This window comes from Centruroides vittatus, unplaced genomic scaffold, assembly GCF_030686945.1.
Source record: "Centruroides vittatus isolate TY-2023 unplaced genomic scaffold, ASM3068694v2 contig_983, whole genome shotgun sequence".
NCBI lineage: Eukaryota > Metazoa > Arthropoda > Arachnida > Scorpiones > Buthidae > Centruroides > Centruroides vittatus.
In genome coordinates this window covers 589,762-611,333 of record NW_027122654.1, presented here as the reverse complement: position 1 = coordinate 611,333, position 21,572 = coordinate 589,762, and the positions used below count along the sequence as shown (strand labels likewise).

General features: G+C 30.4%; 1 protein-coding gene across 1 annotated transcript in view; it reads left to right on the top strand.

Moving 5' to 3' along the window:
• Positions 1 to 21,572, top strand: part of LOC136985972 (agrin-like) — a 139,987-nt gene extending 118,415 nt beyond the window's left edge. The window contains exons 6-20 of the mRNA XM_067283391.1: positions 522 to 737; positions 2,591 to 2,803; positions 5,439 to 5,533; positions 9,628 to 9,742; positions 10,358 to 10,576; positions 11,067 to 11,294; positions 12,176 to 12,328; positions 12,975 to 13,067; positions 13,764 to 13,925; positions 16,504 to 16,651; positions 19,746 to 19,987; positions 20,081 to 20,206; positions 20,288 to 20,410; positions 21,032 to 21,049; positions 21,123 to 21,572. Coding sequence (XP_067139492.1) covers positions 522 to 737; positions 2,591 to 2,803; positions 5,439 to 5,533; positions 9,628 to 9,742; positions 10,358 to 10,576; positions 11,067 to 11,294; positions 12,176 to 12,328; positions 12,975 to 13,067; positions 13,764 to 13,925; positions 16,504 to 16,651; positions 19,746 to 19,987; positions 20,081 to 20,160 — 1,964 coding nt within the window. The 3' untranslated portion in view covers positions 20,161 to 20,206; positions 20,288 to 20,410; positions 21,032 to 21,049; positions 21,123 to 21,572. The remainder of the gene's footprint in view (positions 1 to 521; positions 738 to 2,590; positions 2,804 to 5,438; positions 5,534 to 9,627; positions 9,743 to 10,357; positions 10,577 to 11,066; positions 11,295 to 12,175; positions 12,329 to 12,974; positions 13,068 to 13,763; positions 13,926 to 16,503; positions 16,652 to 19,745; positions 19,988 to 20,080; positions 20,207 to 20,287; positions 20,411 to 21,031; positions 21,050 to 21,122) is intronic.

The following is a 21,572-nucleotide window of genomic DNA, read 5'->3' as shown; positions in this document are numbered from 1 at the left end:
TACGATAATGAAAACTAAACAACGTTTCTAGTTGGAAATTTTATAACTTTTCTACCTCACTTAATGTAAACACGAAAAATAATGAATAGTTTTATTTCTGAGTGAATTTTCTGTCATAAGTTTTTAAATAAACAATCTTTCATCATTATTTTTTTCTCCCTCTTCCTTCATCTCTCACGTCTTTTCTTCCACTTCCATTTCTCTCGTAAGAAAATTATCATTTAATGTTTATCTTAATACATAGAATTTTAATCAGGATTTTCTTCACTTCTTCCTTCCGTTTTTTACTTCAGTAAATTGTATTTTTGTAAAGTTTAAATTCGGAAATTTATATTCAAAACTGAATATGTAGAGAAGGGAGAAAATTTCGATGAGCGCAGATGTCGCCAACATTCATCTTTTATTCATGATCAACATAAAGGAGCTAATCGGTTCACCTTTTACGCCCACATTTACAACCAGAGATTAAAAAAAAGAAGTTCCAGCTTTTCGCGTGGATGTAAAAAATTGAATTTTTCCAGGTGTCAATCCTTGTGACAGTCTCCGATGTAGTCCAGGACAGCAATGTCACATCGATCATTACGGGATAGCAACATGCCAATGTCCTTCTCCTTGCGAACCTGCTATGAGGCCTGTTTGTGGCAACGATGGGCTCACTTACGATTCCGAATGCGAATTAATACGTAGAGCATGTTTAGAACAGAAAAACATCAGCATGGCTTATCGAGGAGCGTGTGGTGAGTACTCTATTCGACGTTATAACTTAATTTTAAACTGTTAAATTAATTAATTTACTTAAAAATTTATTAGTTTTAAGAGCTATCTTCAATTCTACGTCTTTATTTATTAGAGATTTGCATCAGTATTTCGCAGTGTTATCTTCAATTCTAAATTTCTATTTATTTTAGATCCGAATCAATTGGTGGCTTGTTTTCTTCCATGCGTAATTAAGAAATATCCTCTTAAAATTAAATAAAAACGCGTTTTTTATTGTCTTTTAACAATTAACCAAGCTGAAAATTAACCATAATTGGTAGAAAATGAAGAGCATCTCAATCTTGCCACTGGAGGACACTTGGCCAATTCATTCTTAATCATTTCTAAACCTCACAACAGCCAATGTAAACACTTGAAGGAAACTCGATGTTGGATTTTGCCAGTATGACATTTACAAGAACTCTCATGATTTCTTCAGTTCCTTGTCTTTTGGATTCTTTAGTTTCTCGTTTACTTTGAGCCCGTTTGTGGTCAACAAGCCCCGTTCTCTGATTACCCGTTACTCCTCCCTGACTGGACAAAGGCGTGGTGATCAGCCAGAGTAAACAAACAGTCTTTGGGCCTACTAGACAAACTAACCACTACTTCCAAGTTAAGCAAACAGGTACTCTCTAAATAAACTGTTTCTCCTTTGCAAAACTAACCCGAACTACTCAATAATTGATTCATTTATCGATCATCTATAATTTGCTAAAATAAAAAATTAACAGGAAAAAAAAATATATATAAATTATAAGTAAGAGTTAAAAAACCTTTTATTCTTATTTTTTGAACGATCGCTGCTTTTAAATTTTGCTGAAGTGAACGTTTCTGCCTCATATTTTAGTAGAAAAACACGCATTGCTCCCTCTCCATCTCTCCTCTTCCTCCTCTAAAGAAAAGCATCTTTAATGGAGTTTCACTCTAAAAAGTGAATTATTAGGGAATTTTATCCTGTAAAAAATACAAATATTCCATCAAATATTTTGCCGTAAAGTAACAGTATAAAATCTAGATGATTATAGATATATAGATCCTCAGACAGTGAAAAATAACTCAAGTTAATCTCACTTCCAATATTCATGAACCAATGAATAACCTATGTCCAATTACTATATAAAAGATGATTTTCTATCCAATATTAAACATTCCTAACACGAACTTAACACTTTGGAAACTTTATGAAGTAGTGTAATAAATTATTTTTCTCGCAGTTATGACAAATTGTAACATTTATATTCTTCATCTTAGAGTTAAAAATCGATTAGAAAATAATAATTGTAGCGGAATTTTTCCTTTTATTCTTAAATGATAAATCCTGAAAGGATTATCAAGTAGTTTTTGAATAAGATTATGAATGAACAAATGTTAGAAACTTCTTCTTTGGCAGAGAATAATAAAAGGTCAAGACTCTTATGACGAATGGTTTTTGCATTAGCTCCATTTATTTTTCTGATCTTGTTATCTGTTGTGTTCGTTGAAATTTTACAAATGTAATCATCTGACACTCCTACCAATTCATATTTTCTTGGTTTTTTTAAAGATTTAACTTGGTAAATCTTTTGAAATTTCGTGTATACTTCTCTAACGTTTTCTTTTTTTATACGTATCAAATGGGAAAAATAGGATTACTTTTAACTTCTTCCCATTTTTCTTATCCTTTTTTACTGTTATTATACATGCTAATGTTCGAATTTTTCATTCACTTAATAATTTCTTCCTTTCTAACTTATCGATTAAAGCGTTATGGCAATTGTTTCGACCGTCCGTTTTTTTTGGCGTGGAAGAAGGGATTTTTTCTTGACTTTATGTTGTTTTTTGGGGTTTTTTTCAGGAGAAGCTGGACCGTGTAACAGTCACAGATGTGATTTTGGTGCAATCTGCGTAGAGAAAGGTCGAGAACCCAGCTGCGAATGTCCAACCTGCTCGGAGGAATTTCGTCCAATCTGTGGAAGTGATGGAATTTCGTACACAAACGAATGCAAATTAAAAAGGGAAGCTTGCGATCAAAGAAAAATCATTCAAGTGGCATACAGAGGACTTTGTAGTAAGTGAAAAATTAATATTTTTAAAAATATATCTCTCTTTTGTCTTCTTGAATATCCTTTTTTCCCTTCTTCGTGGTTCTGAAAGGAATTTAACTCCTCTTCTTCTTCATCCTGGATTTTCGGTTTCAGCATCTATTCTTAGTTCTTTATCCCATTATAATTTTCTTCTAGACTACCTCACATTTGCAATTACAGAACAATTACCACAGATTAAGGCATTTCTAAATATCGATCATGTAAATTTATGATAATGTCTCCTCGTTTAATATCAAAAAAATAAATTAATTTGTTGACCATATCAACTTAAAATCGATCAAGATTAGCGGAAAAATCCCCTCTACAAACTCACTAAACGATAATTTATCTTAGATAATTGATAATAAGCATTGATTATTTAGATTGATTGAAACTTCTACGTTCATTAGAAAGTTTATTTAGAGAATTTGGAATTTTCTCCGTCGTAATTACATCACGCAATATCTTTATTTAGATAATAAGCAGAGAATATTAAATTATTCTTGTGATAAATATTATTCTACAGTATAAAAAAATATATAAAATAAATGTCGTTTGAGATAAGAATCACGTAATTGTAAAATCGTACATAAATTATTTCCCGTTTAAAAAATAAAATACAAAATTAGATACGATGTTTATTGATTTATTCGATAGATAAACGTCCTTACATTTAAATTCTTTAGAATCTTTATTAAATTCTTAAAATTTCTTGGAAAATTTCGCTAAAATAATGTTATCTTTTATAAACCAATTTTTAAGTGGAGCGACAGGATATTTTTGCATAATAATAAATGTAAATTTCTTTCCTCGAGCAATTATGAAAACTTTGAACAATAAAATAATAGCTTTTAAACAATATTTTCTTATTTTTTCAACTAGAAAATTGCATACTTGCATATTCATATTACTAGATACGTGTATATGGAGTTAGTATATAAACCATTATTTCTTCTCCTAATTTTTTTGTTATACGTTTTATATGATGAAATGATTTGTAAATTTTAAATTAAAATGATTGCGAGAGAGAAATGTTTGCATTTCGTGTACTAAAATAACAAAGGAAACGACCTTCTCCTCTTCTTCATCCTCCTCGTCTTTTAAGAGGATGTAGAGCAAGATTGGAAGTAAATTACGAAAATTTCCATTTTCCAAAAATTTAAAAACAATAGTGTAGCATTTTAATATAAATAATAAAAAGTATTTTCCCTCTTTTTAACCATTAAATTGTCATCAAAGTAAAGTATTTCATTGTTTTCAAGGGATGAAAAGGGGAAGAGGAATGAAAAAAATCTCGTTACAAACTCCTTAACGGATTTTATTTTCGTTCTGTTAATGTATGTTAGAAGGGAGTTAATTGAGAATTTAATGAGATGTCTAAGATTAAAACTTAAATTTAGTTAAAAGCAGAAGAGAGAGATCATTTTGCAGATACTTTGCCAGAAGATAATTTAGTTTTTAATTTTAAATAATTGTTTTTTATGATGATTATTACACACGTTTTAAATATGTTCCGGAACAAGATCCGCAAACCAAATGATATACTTACTTAATTAAGTTCTACACGTATAAAATTTAGTTAAAATGGCCAAAATTTAAGATAAATGGACGTGTAAAACATTAAAAAACACGTTTAACTAAGCTTATAATCGATAATTTTCACCAGATATTATGTTATAATTCAATTTATGCTTCGTTTATGATGATGGTTAAAGATGTTATTGCTATTTTCGTATATTAAACTATTCATTGATGGCATAATTACAGTTTTCTGCGATGAAAATGTGTATAAATGATGCGAAATTTTGCGTATTTCGATGATATTCTCTGTTAATTAATTTGTATCTAACTACGTTTATGACTTGCAACAGTTTAAATTACTAGAAAAATAATTAATAAAGGGATTCACTCTATAATATATATATAAATACATTCTATAGATTATATATATATTAATTAACCGATGTATCATCATCATCATCATCATCCTCATCAATACGATAATAGATACAGATCATTCTCGAATGAAAATTATTCATATCTGTCAGAATATTGCATATAACACGAATTAACGTTTATTCCATCCAGATAATAAGAGTAAGGAAGATAAAATTACATAGAGCATCCATTATCTGAAATTAATAACTGCTAAACTAATTAATGTGATAAATTCTCGAAGCTGGGTAAGATAATAAGATAACGAGATCGATGACCCTTCCTGGTCAAATTCATCTATCATCTCAGATAACCCAGGATGTAGATAATGAATTGACAGGGAAGAAGTTTGATTAAAGTCATCTATCATCTCTGTAAGATAAATCACTTTTCATTATCGCTAGGTAATTTTTAATAATTATCTATTCATCGTTAGATAATAGATAACCTAGCATCTAGGTAATTTAAACTAATTTAATTGTGATAAATATCGGAGGAGAGACGAGAGTGGAGGAAGAGGAGGAGGAGGAGGAGGAGGAGGAGGAGGAGAAGTGTGATAAAATTAATGAAAAAAAAATGGTTGGAGGAAAGTACTCCCCGCTCGCTCCCAAAGCTAATTTTTGCTGTTTATATTTGCTAATTGCATCTGATAGAGTAAATCTAGTTAAATTATACTCATTTCAGGTGGTTGCGAGAACAAACATTGCGAATATTACGCTCTTTGTGAGAGCGGAGGGAAAGGAGAAAGCAGATGTGTTTGTCCTCAATCCTGCGTCACGGTAAGTGGTATATTTAGTGTGTTTAGTAGTAAATTAAATCAAGTCTAACTACGGAAAAGGTTAAAACAATGGTTTTATAATTACTTAAAGAAGTTTCATAACTGAATACTTCCGTGACTTCATCAAACTCGATGTCGTTTCCATAGAGATAAGCATCACTTAAATCTCCACCAATTCTTCTTCTTTCATAAGATTTACAGATTTGGGCGGGTTGTACACGGGTTATTATCAGTACTAAATCGCCAATTAGTATAATAGGAATTACATTCAATACTTGACCTCTAAGTGAATCGATACTTTTACTCCTAACGATCCTATGTTGTGTGGAAACTATTAAAATCTCTCTTGTCACTTGGTGTAATTAATAGCATCCTTTAGTGAAAGTATTTATAAGCTTGAATGAATTTGAAACATAGCAAAGTAAGGGATTTTATGTCTTCTAACATTGACTTGGTCGGAAGTGGGGAGAAGAGAAGCCATTTGTCATTCTTCTCGTCCTCTTTCTAAATTGATTTTTGTGCAGAAATTTTGTTTACGGAACCATCTTTATTTTGTTTTCTTTCTTCTTTATCATTCAATTCTCTTAAATAATTGATGATGGATAATTTTGAGATTTTATTCTGTGATCTGGATGATGCGCATTCTTCTTCTAGAAACTTTCGTTTTCTAGAAAGTTAGAAAAAAATCCCTACAAATAAATCTTTTCCATTCGAAAAAACCTTTAAAAGATTGTTCAAAACAAGATAAAAACCTTTGGTGCAAGATTAGAAAATTAACTTTCCAACAGCATCAACCCTCTGGCTCTATAGGATGCCACATCGGTTCCTAATTTCCTGTTCGGAAATTAGAAAAGATTAAACGGATCTTATATAATTATCCAAAATTTATTCTTAAATTTTACTTTTTTAGCAATAAATAAGTACAGCGGATGTACAGGCTGTACATACGTACAACCTTTATTATCCAGCCTGCATATGATACGTTTAATGCAATGTTTACATACTTCCAGTCATAATTGTCTAGTTTTAATTGGATTCAGACATTGTTTGTGTTCGTCTACATTAATTGTTGATGTAAATTAAATGTGTTAACGTTTGAAATAAATAATTTTCTATAGTTCTCATTGTTCTAGTCATGTATTCTGCTGTTTCGTGTAAATGTTTTAATGTTTATTTAACTTAAAATTCATTTTTAATTCAGGAAAAAATTGATGCGGAAGAGACTTTCTCTAAATTTTATCATAGAAATTCGCGCGAGTTAGATTATAAATCATATTTTCTGATCACATGTAGATGATGCCAAACGACATTTTCCAACGATAGGGAAAAATGACGGATAGGAGAAATGATGCTTGATGCTGCATCGTGTGATGAGGGAGAGATCTTGCTCGAGAGAAGAAACTTTTCTTCCGTTTTTTATGCGTGTTTAAAGTATTATTTGTGTTTAACTAAAATCTACTTTATCGATCGATGATTCGAAGGATGTTTTTCGCCAAAATTAATTAGTAAATATGAAGGATGCTCTTGTTTATCCGGGAAGCTGGAAGCGACCTTCTTAAGTTTTAGGATAAAGAATCGGTTGTAAAACTTAAGAGAGGTCGTAAAGATCAGATTTGGACAGTTTTTTAGTAAGAAAGATCGAGAAGATTAAGAGATTTATAACGAAGAAAAGTTACTGCATTCCACTCTGCTTAATCCCAGATGTCAGTTCTAACAATCCGCTAAGAGACAAGATCAATGCTTGCCAGATTCCGCATCGTTCTGGCCCAATCATGGTCAATAGAAGATTCCAAATAAAGCGAGTAACGTCACAAGAGGGATAAGCGTAGTTCGCAGTATCGACAAGCAATAATTTGCAGCGCAGATGCACAATAAGAAAAATTAGGATTTACTAACAAGATTGAGAACTCTGTCAACTTGTCAACTTCTTTAAATCTGACTATTAAGAATAAAATGGAAATAAACTTTTGAATTATTTATATAAAAATTTTCCAATATTTTTCATACTCGTAACTTTATACACTTGTTAAATATAAGCGAAATTTAATTAAAATTAATGATAAACCCGTGTTGAATAAGTTAACGTATACAATAGCATCATAACGGCATTCGTGCCTAAGCTAACAAAGCATTTCTTCAATTTGTACGAATTTATCTGCCCTGATGGCAATGCAGAAATTCAATAGACAGTCAATACGAGGAAGAAGTTCAATTCTTACCCCAGGCCAGCCTCATCTTCTCTACACACATTCCTCTTTTAAATAAAGCACGGATTACTGCAATTAAAAGAAAATTGAACACCAACCAAACTGTAATTAATTTAATGTACCTCCCATTTTTGCATTAAAATTACATAAATTCGTATAATTTACATCACTGGATGCTTCTCTTGGTTATCTAACACAAGCTGGCATCTATCTAATCGAGCAAAATCCTATTCCAATTTACCTAATCTGACATATCGAGCTATAATCTGTCTAATTTAGCACAATCTTATTCAGAATGATCTAATCTAACGCATCCTAATCCCTCCTACATTTGACCTAGCACCAAATTACTTCATCCTATTTTGGCTATTAAATAAACTTACCTCGATCTAACGCAATCATACTTAACTTTGTCTAGCTTTATCCTATTTGTCTAGTGCAATCTTTTCCAGCCGTTTCCAAGAAAATATAACCTTACCCCTATCTAACGCAAGAAAATATAGCCTCACACCTACCAAACGCAATATAATATATATTCCGGTGTACTTAACCCAATAAAATCTTATCTAGTAGGTCTGATCTAACATAATTTTATCTTGATAGGCCTACATTTAACTCAAAGTAGCTCTATCCGATGTACTGTACTTTTTAACTTTTATCAAAATGTACTGTATCTAAGTCAATATAATCTATCCTGTTATACCTAAAGCAGAATAATCTTATCTGATATATCTAACTCAACCACAAATTAATCTAATACATGTAACTCAGAGCATCCTTTATCCTAGTATACCAACTCAACATAACCTTTATCCTGGTGTACAGTACCTAGTTACAACAATCTTTATCCTGGTGTACCTAACTTACAACAACCTTTATTCTTTTCCAAGTAGAATTTCTACTTCAATTTATCTAAATTACAGATTGCAGATTATGCAGATAGGGCAAGAGTCTAAAGCATCTCGACTTAAAAGGGTCTGTTGTACACCCACAAGGAATTCGTTTAGAAATCTGATCTCTTTGGAGAAAGATAACAGACTTCAAAAGGAAGATATCGGGCGTCACACAAGCTCAGAAAAAGAACAAGTGTACAGAAAGGACTGCCTCCATCTACGTAACCACCCTTTACCCTGACTCAATATACGCCTATCCTGTACCTAAACCAGGATAGCTATTTCTTGATACACCTAACCACGTACGACTTTACTCTGTACACAATACAGTTTTAATAACAAGAAAACTCGCATCCTTAAACAAGAAAACACAAATATAATTTCATTAGTTAAACAAAAGAAAAATTAATGAAGAACGATTGTGTACAAATCAGTGAAACGTACAAATTAAGTAAGTAAAAGTGTTTTAATATAAATAAACGTTTTGTTAATTTGAAGATAAATTGGTTTACTATAAACTATTTATCTTCGAATTTTAAAAAAAGAAAAAGAATTGCTTACTTCTAAACAATGAAAGTGGAGAAGACTTTTAGTATATTGGTTTAAAAAGGGAAAAATTGACAAAAAGGCAAGAGAAAAGAAGAAGAAAGGGAAAAAAAGAGGGAAAAATCTCTAAGGAGTATCCACTAATTAGGTAGTCTCGTCTAAAGTTTTTTCCTTTTTTCTGCTAATTTCGTTCAAGTTGCTAATTACTCCGTTAGAGAAACAACTTGTACGATTATAGAAGAAGTTCAGTTAGGGAAAACGAGTGCCCTAGAGGAATTATTTCCTTAATTCCATTATTCTTTCTGCGTTTAAAAAATCAAGTAACCCTCAATCTGAAAAACTAATTAAGTTACATCAAACGCAGATAGATGCTTTACGAATATATCGAAGTTAAATTCTTATAATTATGATTAAAATATTTTTAATTTTGATTTTTTATTTTTGTACAGCTCGAATCTCCTGTATGCGGTACGGATGGTGTTACCTATCCTAATGAATGCGAGATGAGGATTGCAGCTTGTAAGAAACAACAATATGTGATGGTGGCATCTAGAGGAAGATGCGGTTGGTGTTCTATCTCCTTCGATTCATTTTTATCTGAATATTTTCTTATTAGTATTTGATAAAGGCGCGAAGCTATTTAAAACTCTCCAGAGCGTAATGAGAGAATAATGACTTTCGCTTGCGAGCGCTTTTAAAACTGTTTATTTATTCGAAATAATGGAATTAAGTACTTAAACATTAATAATTTTATTAATGGGAAAACATTGTGAAGAAATGATTTGTTTAGTTTCGATCGTAGCATCGTTTAGAAAAAAGGAAGAGCAAGAGGAGCAGGAGGAGGAGGAGGAGGAGGAGAAGGAGGAAGAAAGATTTAAAGCATCTTCTCGGTCTGAAAACTTAAAATTGAAGATTTCTTCTTTGATTACTTCCTTGTTCTATCGATTGGACACGGAATAGGCGTAATATGTAGGAGTATTTTTTGAAAATAAACCGGGAAATAGCAAAAGTACATAAATTTGTATAAATAATGAAAGTTTAAAAGTGGATACGGTTATAACTGTCATAAAAATCTGACGTTTACTTGAAAAACGATAAAAATAGGAGGAATATGTAGACGATTCGAGTTTACTTTTGGGATCTAAATTCTTTATTTTTTATTTCTTTTTTCTTTCCTAGATCTGTGTCAAAACGTACATTGCAAATATGGTGCTCGATGCGAAAACGGTCGATGCGTGTGTCCTACCGAATGTCCGGACACACACGAACCTATATGTGCCAATGACGGTGTGACTTATCAAAATGAATGCGAAATGTGGCAGGCAGCTTGCCAACAGAGTCAAGATTTAAGCATTCTCTTCTATGGAGAATGCGAAGATGTTGGAGGATCCGGACTTGGTAAGGATCATTATCTTCTTTGTTGTTTTATCGCCTTCAGTTTTAAGGGAGGAAGAAGAAACGAGGAAAAAAAGGAAACTAAGAATTGTATCTTTATATGTGCAAAAGTATTTTTGCCAAGATCGATTTGGCAGTATCGATTATTTAACTTGAAAATCGATATATTTCTCTCGTTTTTTTATTTTGAATCTCATAAAATTCTCTTCGCTCTTAGGTTAAAGATGATAAAGTGCAGTTTTCATCTGAAGAGATATTTTTATAAGTAGAAATAACACACCAAAAACTATTTATATCTCTGAAATGTAAGAAGAGGAAGCGATATTTTATATTAGTTTATCGTTTACTTTAATATTTTATAAACAAATTTAGAATTAATTTAAATTTCTAGCCTTATCAGATAAATAGATAAATAAAATTCTTGGAAGGAATTCGTGCCAAAACGTAAATTCTCAGTAATGCCAGACAGATTAAATGTAAATTCCGTTTACAGATCTCGGTTCCGGGATGAGCACATGCGAGAAAACCTGCCAATATGGAGGGATGTGCGATTACGATGCTGATGGAGTGCCCAGGTGCGTTTGCAACTTCCAATGCCCAACAATACGCGATCCAGTGTGTGGATCGGATGGAAAACTGTATGACAACGATTGTAAAATGAGAGAAGAGTCGTGCAGACTCCAACAATCTCTTCAGACAGCCAATCTGGAGAAGTGTGGAGGTAATTTCATCCAATTAATTTTACAAGTAGTTAATTTTATATAGGGGTTTTTAACATCGTTTTAAATCTTGTTACAAAAAGGTAATTAACACGCATTAACTAAGCTGAAAAGTGCAAGCATTAAGCTATTAATTATTGATGAGGATAGGTATCAGAATACTTCAAAAATTAACGTCCTTTACATAGCCAAACGACAGATTTTTGCCCCTAAACAAATTATCGACAAAGTGATGAGGAAGAGCAGAAAAAAGAAAAATTATCGAGGAGAGGGACGAGTGGACATGACATAATTTCTAGTTGACTGTCAAAGCTTCTGAAATAAATTATTGTTGTCATCGAGTTAATTTGTATAACGATGAATAAGGCAGAGAAACATACTTAAATTTATTTTATTCCTTATTTATTCATGGATCTCTTCCCCTTCCTTCCCAAAAATACGATAAGTGAACAGATAAAATAATTATTTAATGGTGGTCTGTGGTTGGTATTTTCTGCGATTTGCATAATTTTCTCTAACCTTATTCAATCAATATACTTTTTCTTATTTTATTCTAATCTTTGTATATTTTTGGAACTGTTTAATATTCAGATATGGATATTCTGAGACGTAATTAAATGGAAGTGCCGGTTGAGATTCGTTTTATGACTTTAACAATAAATCTGCTTCATTAATAATAGAATTTTAGTAATCTTTACGTAAATTTGATTAAGATCAGCATGTGGTAAAGTGGAGAAGGAACACATTTTGGTGCAAAATCTATCGATTTTTTACTTTTATCCTTTTCCAAAACTGTGACTCATCCTTAATGATTTCTCTTACCTTCAGAAATGTCTCTTCGAGTGTATTTTAAATAATTCTATCAAAAATTAATTTCTTTCAGACGTTAAACTGCTGCCTTGTGATGGAGAATCACCTCTTAGAGATCCGGTATCGGACGAAGAATATTATTGTGGAGAAGGTCCTAAATCGCAGACGTGTCCTCCAGATAGTTTTTGTCATCGATCTGCTATTTTCGCCATCTGTTGTAGAGAAGGTAAGTAGGAAAGAAAAAACATAAAATAATCATCGATAGAATCATATACTGTTTTCCTTTTCTTTCTAACTCTTTTTCTCTTCCTAAATTGGATAGATAAAGCGCAATAAATTCTTCATTACTCTGTATTAACTACATGTATCTGATGGAAAAACAAGTTTAAAAAAACAATTGTTTATTCTTTAGAGAAACAATATACTTAGGCATGGTTGTAGAAGGGATAAAATTAGATAAATCCGAAAGTATAGCCTGTTTAACATCGACACGGGTAATAAATCTTGATATATTAGTCAGGAAATTGTGTAGGAGTGATTAAACGACACAACTTTAACCAACATTGGTAGGATTTCTTCGAATTGGTTTCGGGGTGTTTGTCTTTATAGTGTTTGAAACAGGGAGAAGAAACCTGTCTTTTCTTCTCTGCAGATGTATCGATGGTTAAATTGCCCGAGAAGAAAAATAATTACTATTATTCTTAAGAGTGGAGTTAATGTCTTTTATTGAATAGGTTTACAAATGTAGATGAGAGAACAATTACCGAGATTACCTCGGTGCATTTGACCTAGTCATTAAAAGTTCTCCTCTTTTACTTTAATTTAATTTGATAAATTGAGTTTAAAATTCATTTTTAATAACCTTTTTGCAGTGGCTATGATTAAGAACTGCGAGGAGACGATGTACGGATGTTGTCCTGACGGAAAAACTTCAGCTCAAGGATTAAATCATGCCGGTTGTCCGAGTATGAATGATTTTTATTGCCTTTTAATGTTATTTATTAATATTTTCTCACCGTCGAAAGAAGGAAATTAGATTTATTCGCATCCTGACATTTTTCTGTTATTGTCGAATGAATTACCCCCTGTAAAAGTGTCTTTTCCTCGTAACTTGGCATCAAAACATATTTTGATCAATAAAATATTTTTATGGGAATTTATAAAATATATAGATCGAATTTAACTCTATAAATAATATATATATATATATTATAGAGAGAGAGAGAGAGAGAGATACAAGATACAACCTTTCTATATATCATATAAAAATATTATTTTGTATGAAATATTTTTTGTTTGTATTAATAAATAAAGAAACAATAAACATTTATATATTATAATAAATAAATCAGAAATTTAAATAATTTTATTTATTTTTCCTCGCGTAAATCAGTATTATAAATTTTAAATGTCCTCTTCACTGCATTATAGAATAATATTGCGAGAAAGACACATTTACAGGCGCTACGTAAAAAATCAATAGAGTAAGGTAAAACTAGCCTTTAAAACTAAACTTAGCTGATTATTTTTGACAAGTAATTGGCTATTTCGTGTGCTTTAGGTTATTACTAGTAAGGCTGTTAAATTTAGAACCGGATTTTAGCTTGCACGTAACTTTAAAGTTACTAATATCATATTACTAATCACGTACTTCTCGACAGATGTCTGCAACTGTAACAAGTTGGGATCTTACGAGCAAACTTGTGATCCTGTCAGTAAACAATGTCCGTGTAAACCAGGTGTAGGAGGTTTAAGATGCGATCGATGCGAACCTGGTTACTGGGGTTTACATAAAATAGCAGAAGGAAACAGCGGCTGCACGCGTAAGTATGGATGATATACGATAATTACGTATATTAATTAAACTACGTCGTTACTCGACTAATACTGATTAACAGTAATCATTATTAATATCTATACATATCAATTAAATAATAATAAACTGTGTTTTACGCATATAAATTAAACTATCGTGATATTTATATTAATTATAATCTTTGCCGGATTTCTGCAGTTGTTTAAAATGTAGCCATTCAAGTAAATACTTTATCAGTTCATGCAAGGGATTGAAATCTTTCGGATTTCATATCCTGAGTTCGAGTTTCTTGTTAGAAAGATCCTTGTTGTCCGTTTGCTATGATGTAGGTCGGACGTGATCAGAAACGTTAAAACGTTCTCCAAAGATTTTTTCTCTTCACTACTCACACGCTCTCGCTGTTATTATATGTGATAGGAAAAGAAATGATATAATCGAATATGATCTACTTTAAAAAATTGCATTTTTTCTTCTGAATTCCATATAACACACACACACACACACACATATATATATATATTATTAATCTGATAATATATATAAAATAAAATAAAAATGCAGGAGAAATCCAAACTGATATAAATTTGATAAAATTAGTTGCTTATTTTTTTTCAAATCTCTGAGAAAGCTTGCAGATGTGGAGAATTATTCATGATTAAAGTTAACATTAATTACATTTTTTGTTGATTATGATACGGCTTGGAATATATTAGGTTTAAATTGCTTGATGTCAGATGCAGTTTACGTAGCTGTAAATTTTTTTTTAATATCCTAATCGCAAGAAACTCTTTCAAACATATTAAATTTTATAGCTAAATAAGTGATGATGCATTTTTAAATTATATATAATTCTATAGATTTTTATCTTTAAAAGTATAACTATTGATGCGGATTTCTGTGGATCAGAAGAGAGGAATTTAAAATATATATTAAGAATGACATTCACATACGTTTATTTGATATTAATTTAATAAATAAGAGCGAATTATAAATTAATTTCTTGTATAAAAAGACAGGAAACCGTTTAATCTGTACGAAACAGCATCTCTCGAGATTTATGGATCACGTATAGTTTTAGTAAGTGAACTTGAAATAATGTGATTTATATTAAAAATTGTGAAATAAATTATAAATTTAATAAAAAAAACTAAAAATACAAGAGTAATGCAATTTAAATGAAAAAAGCATAAAATATAGCTTAGATAATGACTTAAACACGTATAAAGATAATATTGAAACGTATCTAATTTAACATAAAATTGAGTCATGAGCAAACCTATTTGTAAATTCAAAATCGATCTATTTATATAGAAAAAAATAATAAAAATGTATATAAATTTACTACCCTTTTTCCATTATTACGAAGAAATTCACGAAAGTAGTTTATAAAAAAGACAAACTTATAAAAGTAGTAAATATCTCATAAAAAGAGGCTAACATCAGCTATAACGTTTGTAGACCACCTTTAAATTTTCCACGCAAGTTGAACTTCTTGATAGAATAAAAAATATAATAATAAAAAAAGAGAATATAGGAAAAAAAACCGAACTTTTCGGATGATTCTTTCCATCTTAACAAAGGTGAGAAACGGAAATATCACGCAGAATGGCCGGAAAATTAAACCAATGATTAAACACGTGAGAAAGAGGAAAGGTTTTCCATTACATTCCTTCATGCAATGTCCCGTTTGGCTAGGAGCCACACGAAAACCCTCTGTTTTCTTTCAGAGGAAGAGAACATCTGGAAGTGACGGAGACGTTTCTACAGTTTGTATACGTCTTGGCCATAGATTGAATTGGGTCAAACTGAAGATCTTATATTAGAAGTTTAGAAAAATATAAACAGAAAAAAAATTGACTTTTTAATGTTTAGAAAACAAGGAAGTTTTATATATATATATATACGTAGCCTTATATAATACAAAAACTTTTCTTTTCAACTAAACTGACTTTTCAATTTACTTTTTATTTAGTAAAAGGTTTCAAAATCTTTAGACATTTAACTTGTTGATCTGTTAAGAAGATAACAAATGATCTCCTTTATTTTTTTAAGTAGAAGTCCATTAAAAAACCTTAAAAGAAAGTAAAAGTTTAAACTTTCTCTATTTTAAGAGCGTCTAGAGTTAAATATATATATATATATATATATATATATATATATATATATATATTTTCATTGTATCAATCTGGTTTCATGCGTTAATGTTATGAATATTCATGATTTATCTACTCCATGAATTATTAAAATCGAATTCAACATGGAGAAGAAGAAGCGGTGAAGGAAATTGTAAATAATTTATAAGGATTTATTAAAATTAATAATATATTTTTTTTTCTTTATGAAACTTCGACTTTTGTATTAATTTTTAAGAAGATGAAATCGGTTTGTTGGTGGGTTTAAGTATAAGAAATATTACATGGAAGGTTTGTAGTTAAAGATAACGATTTTTCTCCAAATATTACGAAAAGCTGATGACATCAGCAAAGAGTGAGTTTTATGATGAAAAGAAGATAGACCACGTTCATTTTGTGTTATTTGGAAGTGGTTTTTTTTCTCTTCTTCCTCTTCTTTTCTTTCTATTTTAGCTTGTGGATGTAATGAACATGGCTCGGTTCGAGATGATTGCGAACAGATGACAGGCAGATGCGTCTGTAAACACAACATTCAAGGGATGAAATGCGATATTTGTCCACATAAGACAGTGTTACTCCCCGAGGGATGTTTAGACGGTAAGTTGGTTAATCTGTCTGTCAGTTTTACTTTCAAAATGAATTTTTTTTTTTTTTTTTTTTTTGTCAATTGACCTACTCTAGAAGATAGGCCATTCCCAAAACAAAAATTGTAAGAAAACAATTGATGGAATAAACTAAATTAATTCTCTTTTATATTGTTTTCTTTCTAAAGGATGATAAATTTGTCGATACGTCAATTGGCATCTTACAAAATTGATTACTCCTAAAACAGATAAAGTTTGTAAGCAATTGATAAAACACTAATGGTCAATTGATAATGCATAATAAAGCATGCAAATTTAAAACTATATTCTTTTTAATTTTTCCTTATTTTTAACAAGTTATAAGTATTATTTTATATACATTTACTTTAAAATACTATTTAACAGTAGAAACTAGTAGAGAAAACAAGCATCTTTTAACTAATAAAACACTACTGATAATGTATGAAGTATGGAACTTTAAAACGATATTTTTTTAATTTTTACGTATTTTAAACAAATTTTCCTTATTTTAAAGCAAATTTTAAACGTTATTTAAACTAAATTTATTTTTAAAATGTTATTTAATAGTAGATAAACAGTAGAAACCAGTAGGGAAAAGGGCATCTATCAACTCTTTATAATGAAACCCGAGTTTTCAACTGGAAGATTGATTTTCTATTTTTGTAGAATTTTTTCTATAAACATAAACTAATTTATTTTATTTTTTATTATTTTATTCTCTACGAATATTTATTTTTTTCCCCGAAATAACCCGTTGAAAAAATTCAATTGACGAGAAACAGTGTAACCAATTTTCAAGATAACTTGGATAAAATGAGAGTAAACAATTCTTTCTCACGTCTTAAAACTAAGAAGTGGTTTTTATTTTCTCGTTTTCTATATATTAATTTCTTCTCTTTCTTTATGTTTTTTCTTAATTTTTTATCTTTATTTTTTTTGCCGAATCTTACCACGTTTCAATTCACAAACATTCACTTTAACACAACAACAAAAGTCAATTTATAGAATTGGTCCCATGATAAAAATTACTTCCATGAACTTTACAAAATACAAAATAAACATTTTTAAAAACTCTATAATTAATTACAATAATAATAATATATTAATTTACACGAATCCACAATTAATATCATTGATTTTATTAATACTTTTATGATTAAACTTTATTGATTCGCAGTTAATATTTCTATATTAGTAAAGTTAATTAAACTCTAGAAAAGTTAATATATTGATCCCTGTTTAAACATTATAATCACTTAAATTGATGCAGTGTTCATTTAATAATTTATACAAATCTTACTCTTTGAATTTAACTGTAAAATATCGTGTTCACCACTTTTCTGGTAATTCATCTTCATCTCAGTTGAATGTAATTTCTGTAATGCACAGCTGATAAAACTTTCCATTGTATAATTGATGTAGAAAGTGTATATTTGTATATTGAACTGGATGCGGAGTAATCTTACATGTCAATTGACACCTTCAAGTTGTATCAGTTGATGTAACTTGATAATATTTAACAAATTAAAAAGGGTGGAGAGCGAGTTATATAAACGTTTATAGTTAATTTTGTTTAAATTCTGTTAGTTAGAAAGTCTTTTGTTTACTTAACAAACTGCTTTCATTTATTAACAATGATGATTAATTAGCTTTAGCATCCTTTACTTAGGAGAAATCTGGAAGATAATGATAATGATCTTGATACAGGACAGCCTTAAACTCTAAAATATTACTTTATTTATTTGATTAAATGATAATAATTTTGTTAAAATTGCTTAGATTTATAAGGACACTCTCTTAAAAGATGCTAAATATTCCAAAAATCTTTTATAAAATCGAAAAATATTTATTTTTATTCAATAAATTATATTAAAATCTTCTTACCTATAAAATTGCTTATTAATAACAAAATTCTTTAGTTTTTTATTATAAAATTCTGTTTTATAATGGATTGGATTCGATTGATAGGATAAGACGATACAAGAGATGCATTTTACTAAGGAGGAGACAGCTTTCTATAGGAAACTGACCTCTATATAAGTGTTAGGCGCGTGAAGAAACCCCGAAAAATTTCATTTTTAAGGCTCAAACCCACAAATAATTACTAGAATTTAGAGGTTTTATCCACTTATCCACTATTGGGTTTCTCTCTCTTATTTGGAAAGGTCATGGTAGCTATATCATGTAGTTTTATTCAGTTGCTAAAAATGTTTAGAGGCGGTTGATAAAATGCTTTTATTTGTATAAAAGAAATAAAATAAAGAATAATATGCTTTATCAATTGATTAAAATGCCAAACATTCAGTTTGATAAAAATGCGAAAATTTAGTTGATAAAAAACTTTCAACTTTTTCAAATATTTTTACGTTCCAAAAGCTAAACCAAAGGTTTCTCTCGAATGTACAGTATATAGCCATAAATTAATTTCCATCGCATCATTTTTTTCCTCCTCCTCCTCTTCCTCTTCCTTCCTTTTTCCAACGAATAGTAAATTTTTCGATGTTTGTTAAAGAGTTCTTTGAATTATGAAAGGCGAATGAGGAATAACTCTTGGTTGTGGAACAAATTAATACGAGAAGAGGAGGGAAGCCATAATTCATTCTTTCAGGCAATTATTCAAGAAAAAAACTAAAATAAAATCTATAAAAAAATACAAGAATGATGTCCTTTTTTCTAAAAAAGCATCCGAACGTTTTCTAACTTTACCAAATGATCGATTGAATTTCATTTGAAGATGTATATACTTTTTTCTGAATAGTTTTATTGATTAATTTCTCTGTTCTATATTTATAAATCTTTCTATGTTTTGTGCATAAGAAGAATAATATATTAATATTTGCTCATTTTTTTAAACAAGGAGAAGAAGAAGAATGTTTATTTTCTCTGTTGGAGCGAGAAGGAAGCTTCTTTTGTATCTCACAATGGAGAATTATGTTTACTCTCTGCTCTTGTGTGATCTCGACATGTGTATTTACTGTAAAAGATTCTCTTCTTTAACAAAACTTAAAGAGAATCTTATCCCATTTTTAATAAAATCAGTGGATTGAAGAGCAATTATATATATAATTTAATTTTTTTTTATTCTTGTAGAGTCTGTGCTAGACCAGTTTCTGGATCGTGTGATCAGTTAAAGTGCAGCCACGAAGCGATATGTCGAGAAAAAAAGGGTCGTGCTCAGTGTGTATGCGATATTAAGTGTACATCCGAGGAATCCCCAAATCCGGTATGCGGATCGGATGGTGTAACTTATGGTTCCGAGTGCCAAATGAGGTTGTTCAGCTGCAGATACCAGAAAGCTATCACCGTCCTTAGTTATGTGCCTTGTAAAGCAGGTAAGAATGGAAAAAATTGTAATTCATCTCTTCTCCATTATCCAGTTTCTTTGTATTCTTTGTGGATGCTGCATAATGGAGATTTATTTCCAGATGATGTAATAATAAAGCGTTCGATCGTCGAGATGTCCAAATCGAAAAAATGGCAGTCGTATAGTCTTCCAGATAATTAAACAAAAGTTATCGCGGCCAAAACTCATAAAGGGCCGCAAATAGAAGGTAAAAACAGTGCTAAAAACTCTTCAAACTTCTCCCGGAAATCTTAAACTTTGATTTAATTCGATTTTTTTTTCTTCCCAGTGTTTACCAGACTTTGCAATGTTATTCGGATGCATCGTTATCTAGAAAAAAAGAAGTCACAGCTCTGTCCTCGCTGCACTTTATCGCTGTTCATCATCACCATCAGGGAGCCATGTCTATAACGTAAGTATACTTTTTTCATCATTTAATTTACCTTTACGTAAGATTTTGTAACGTTAAAATGACCCCAAAAGGGTGGATTTCTTTCGAAACTGCGAAGACGAGGAGGGATGCTGTTAACTAGTTTAAGCAAAATCTACTCCCCGTGAAAGATTTATCTATAGTTCATCCCTATGAATCCCTTGTAATAAGTTTGTCAGAATCTCATCATAAGCTCTTCTTAATAGAATGATAGAGGATAAAAGGCAGATACACTCTATAAATTGAGGTTTTAGTAATCGTATGGATTTCCATATTTCATCTGTTATGTCTGCTACATCTGTTGGGATGGTGATGATACATGACAGTCCATCTGTTTTCTCTCACGGTCAACCTAACGATCGTTTCCTCACTAATTGCCTGTATGACATACGTGATTCAGTTTGGAAGATATCACATGTTTAATAGTCCCATTCCCGAATAGATTTGTGTCGTTTTATTAATAATTCACTTGGCATCTGTCATTAATTTAATTTTCCTCAATGGATTTTTCTATATAAATCTCATTTTATCAATTTTTTTTCCTTTCCTTTCATGCGCTCCTCTTACTCTCATCCCTCTCTCCAAACTGATGCGGATCATCAGGATGCTGAAGAAGCACGAGTGAGTTGTTTATACATAAAAATTCCTTAAACGTAATTACATATTTAACTTAAAAATACGTATTTTTAATTAGTTAGACGTCTTTAAAGGTGATCAAAGTGGACGATTCCTCCCGAAACTTCACGTGTTGTTGGAGACGACATGAGGATGAACAACGGATTTCTAGACAACACACCTGCCTCACAATCATATCGTGTACAGATTTATGTATAAATATTGTTGCTTAAGCTGCCTTCGAGTTGGAAGCTTCGAGGAAAGTACTCTGAAAACCAAAAAAAAACTCAATTTATAATTGCCAAATCTTGTTTATAACTTGAAGAACTTTTATACCAATTAAAAAAGTATATATATATATAAGAAAATAATTAAAAATTGACGGGAATGTGTAGAAAAATTCGTTTACTGTGAAGAGATTTTATACAGATGTTAATTTGTTTTTTCTGCAAAAAAAAGAAATAATAATAATAAAATAATAAACGAAAAAAAAATTTATATAGTTATATAGAATAATATAATAATTAAT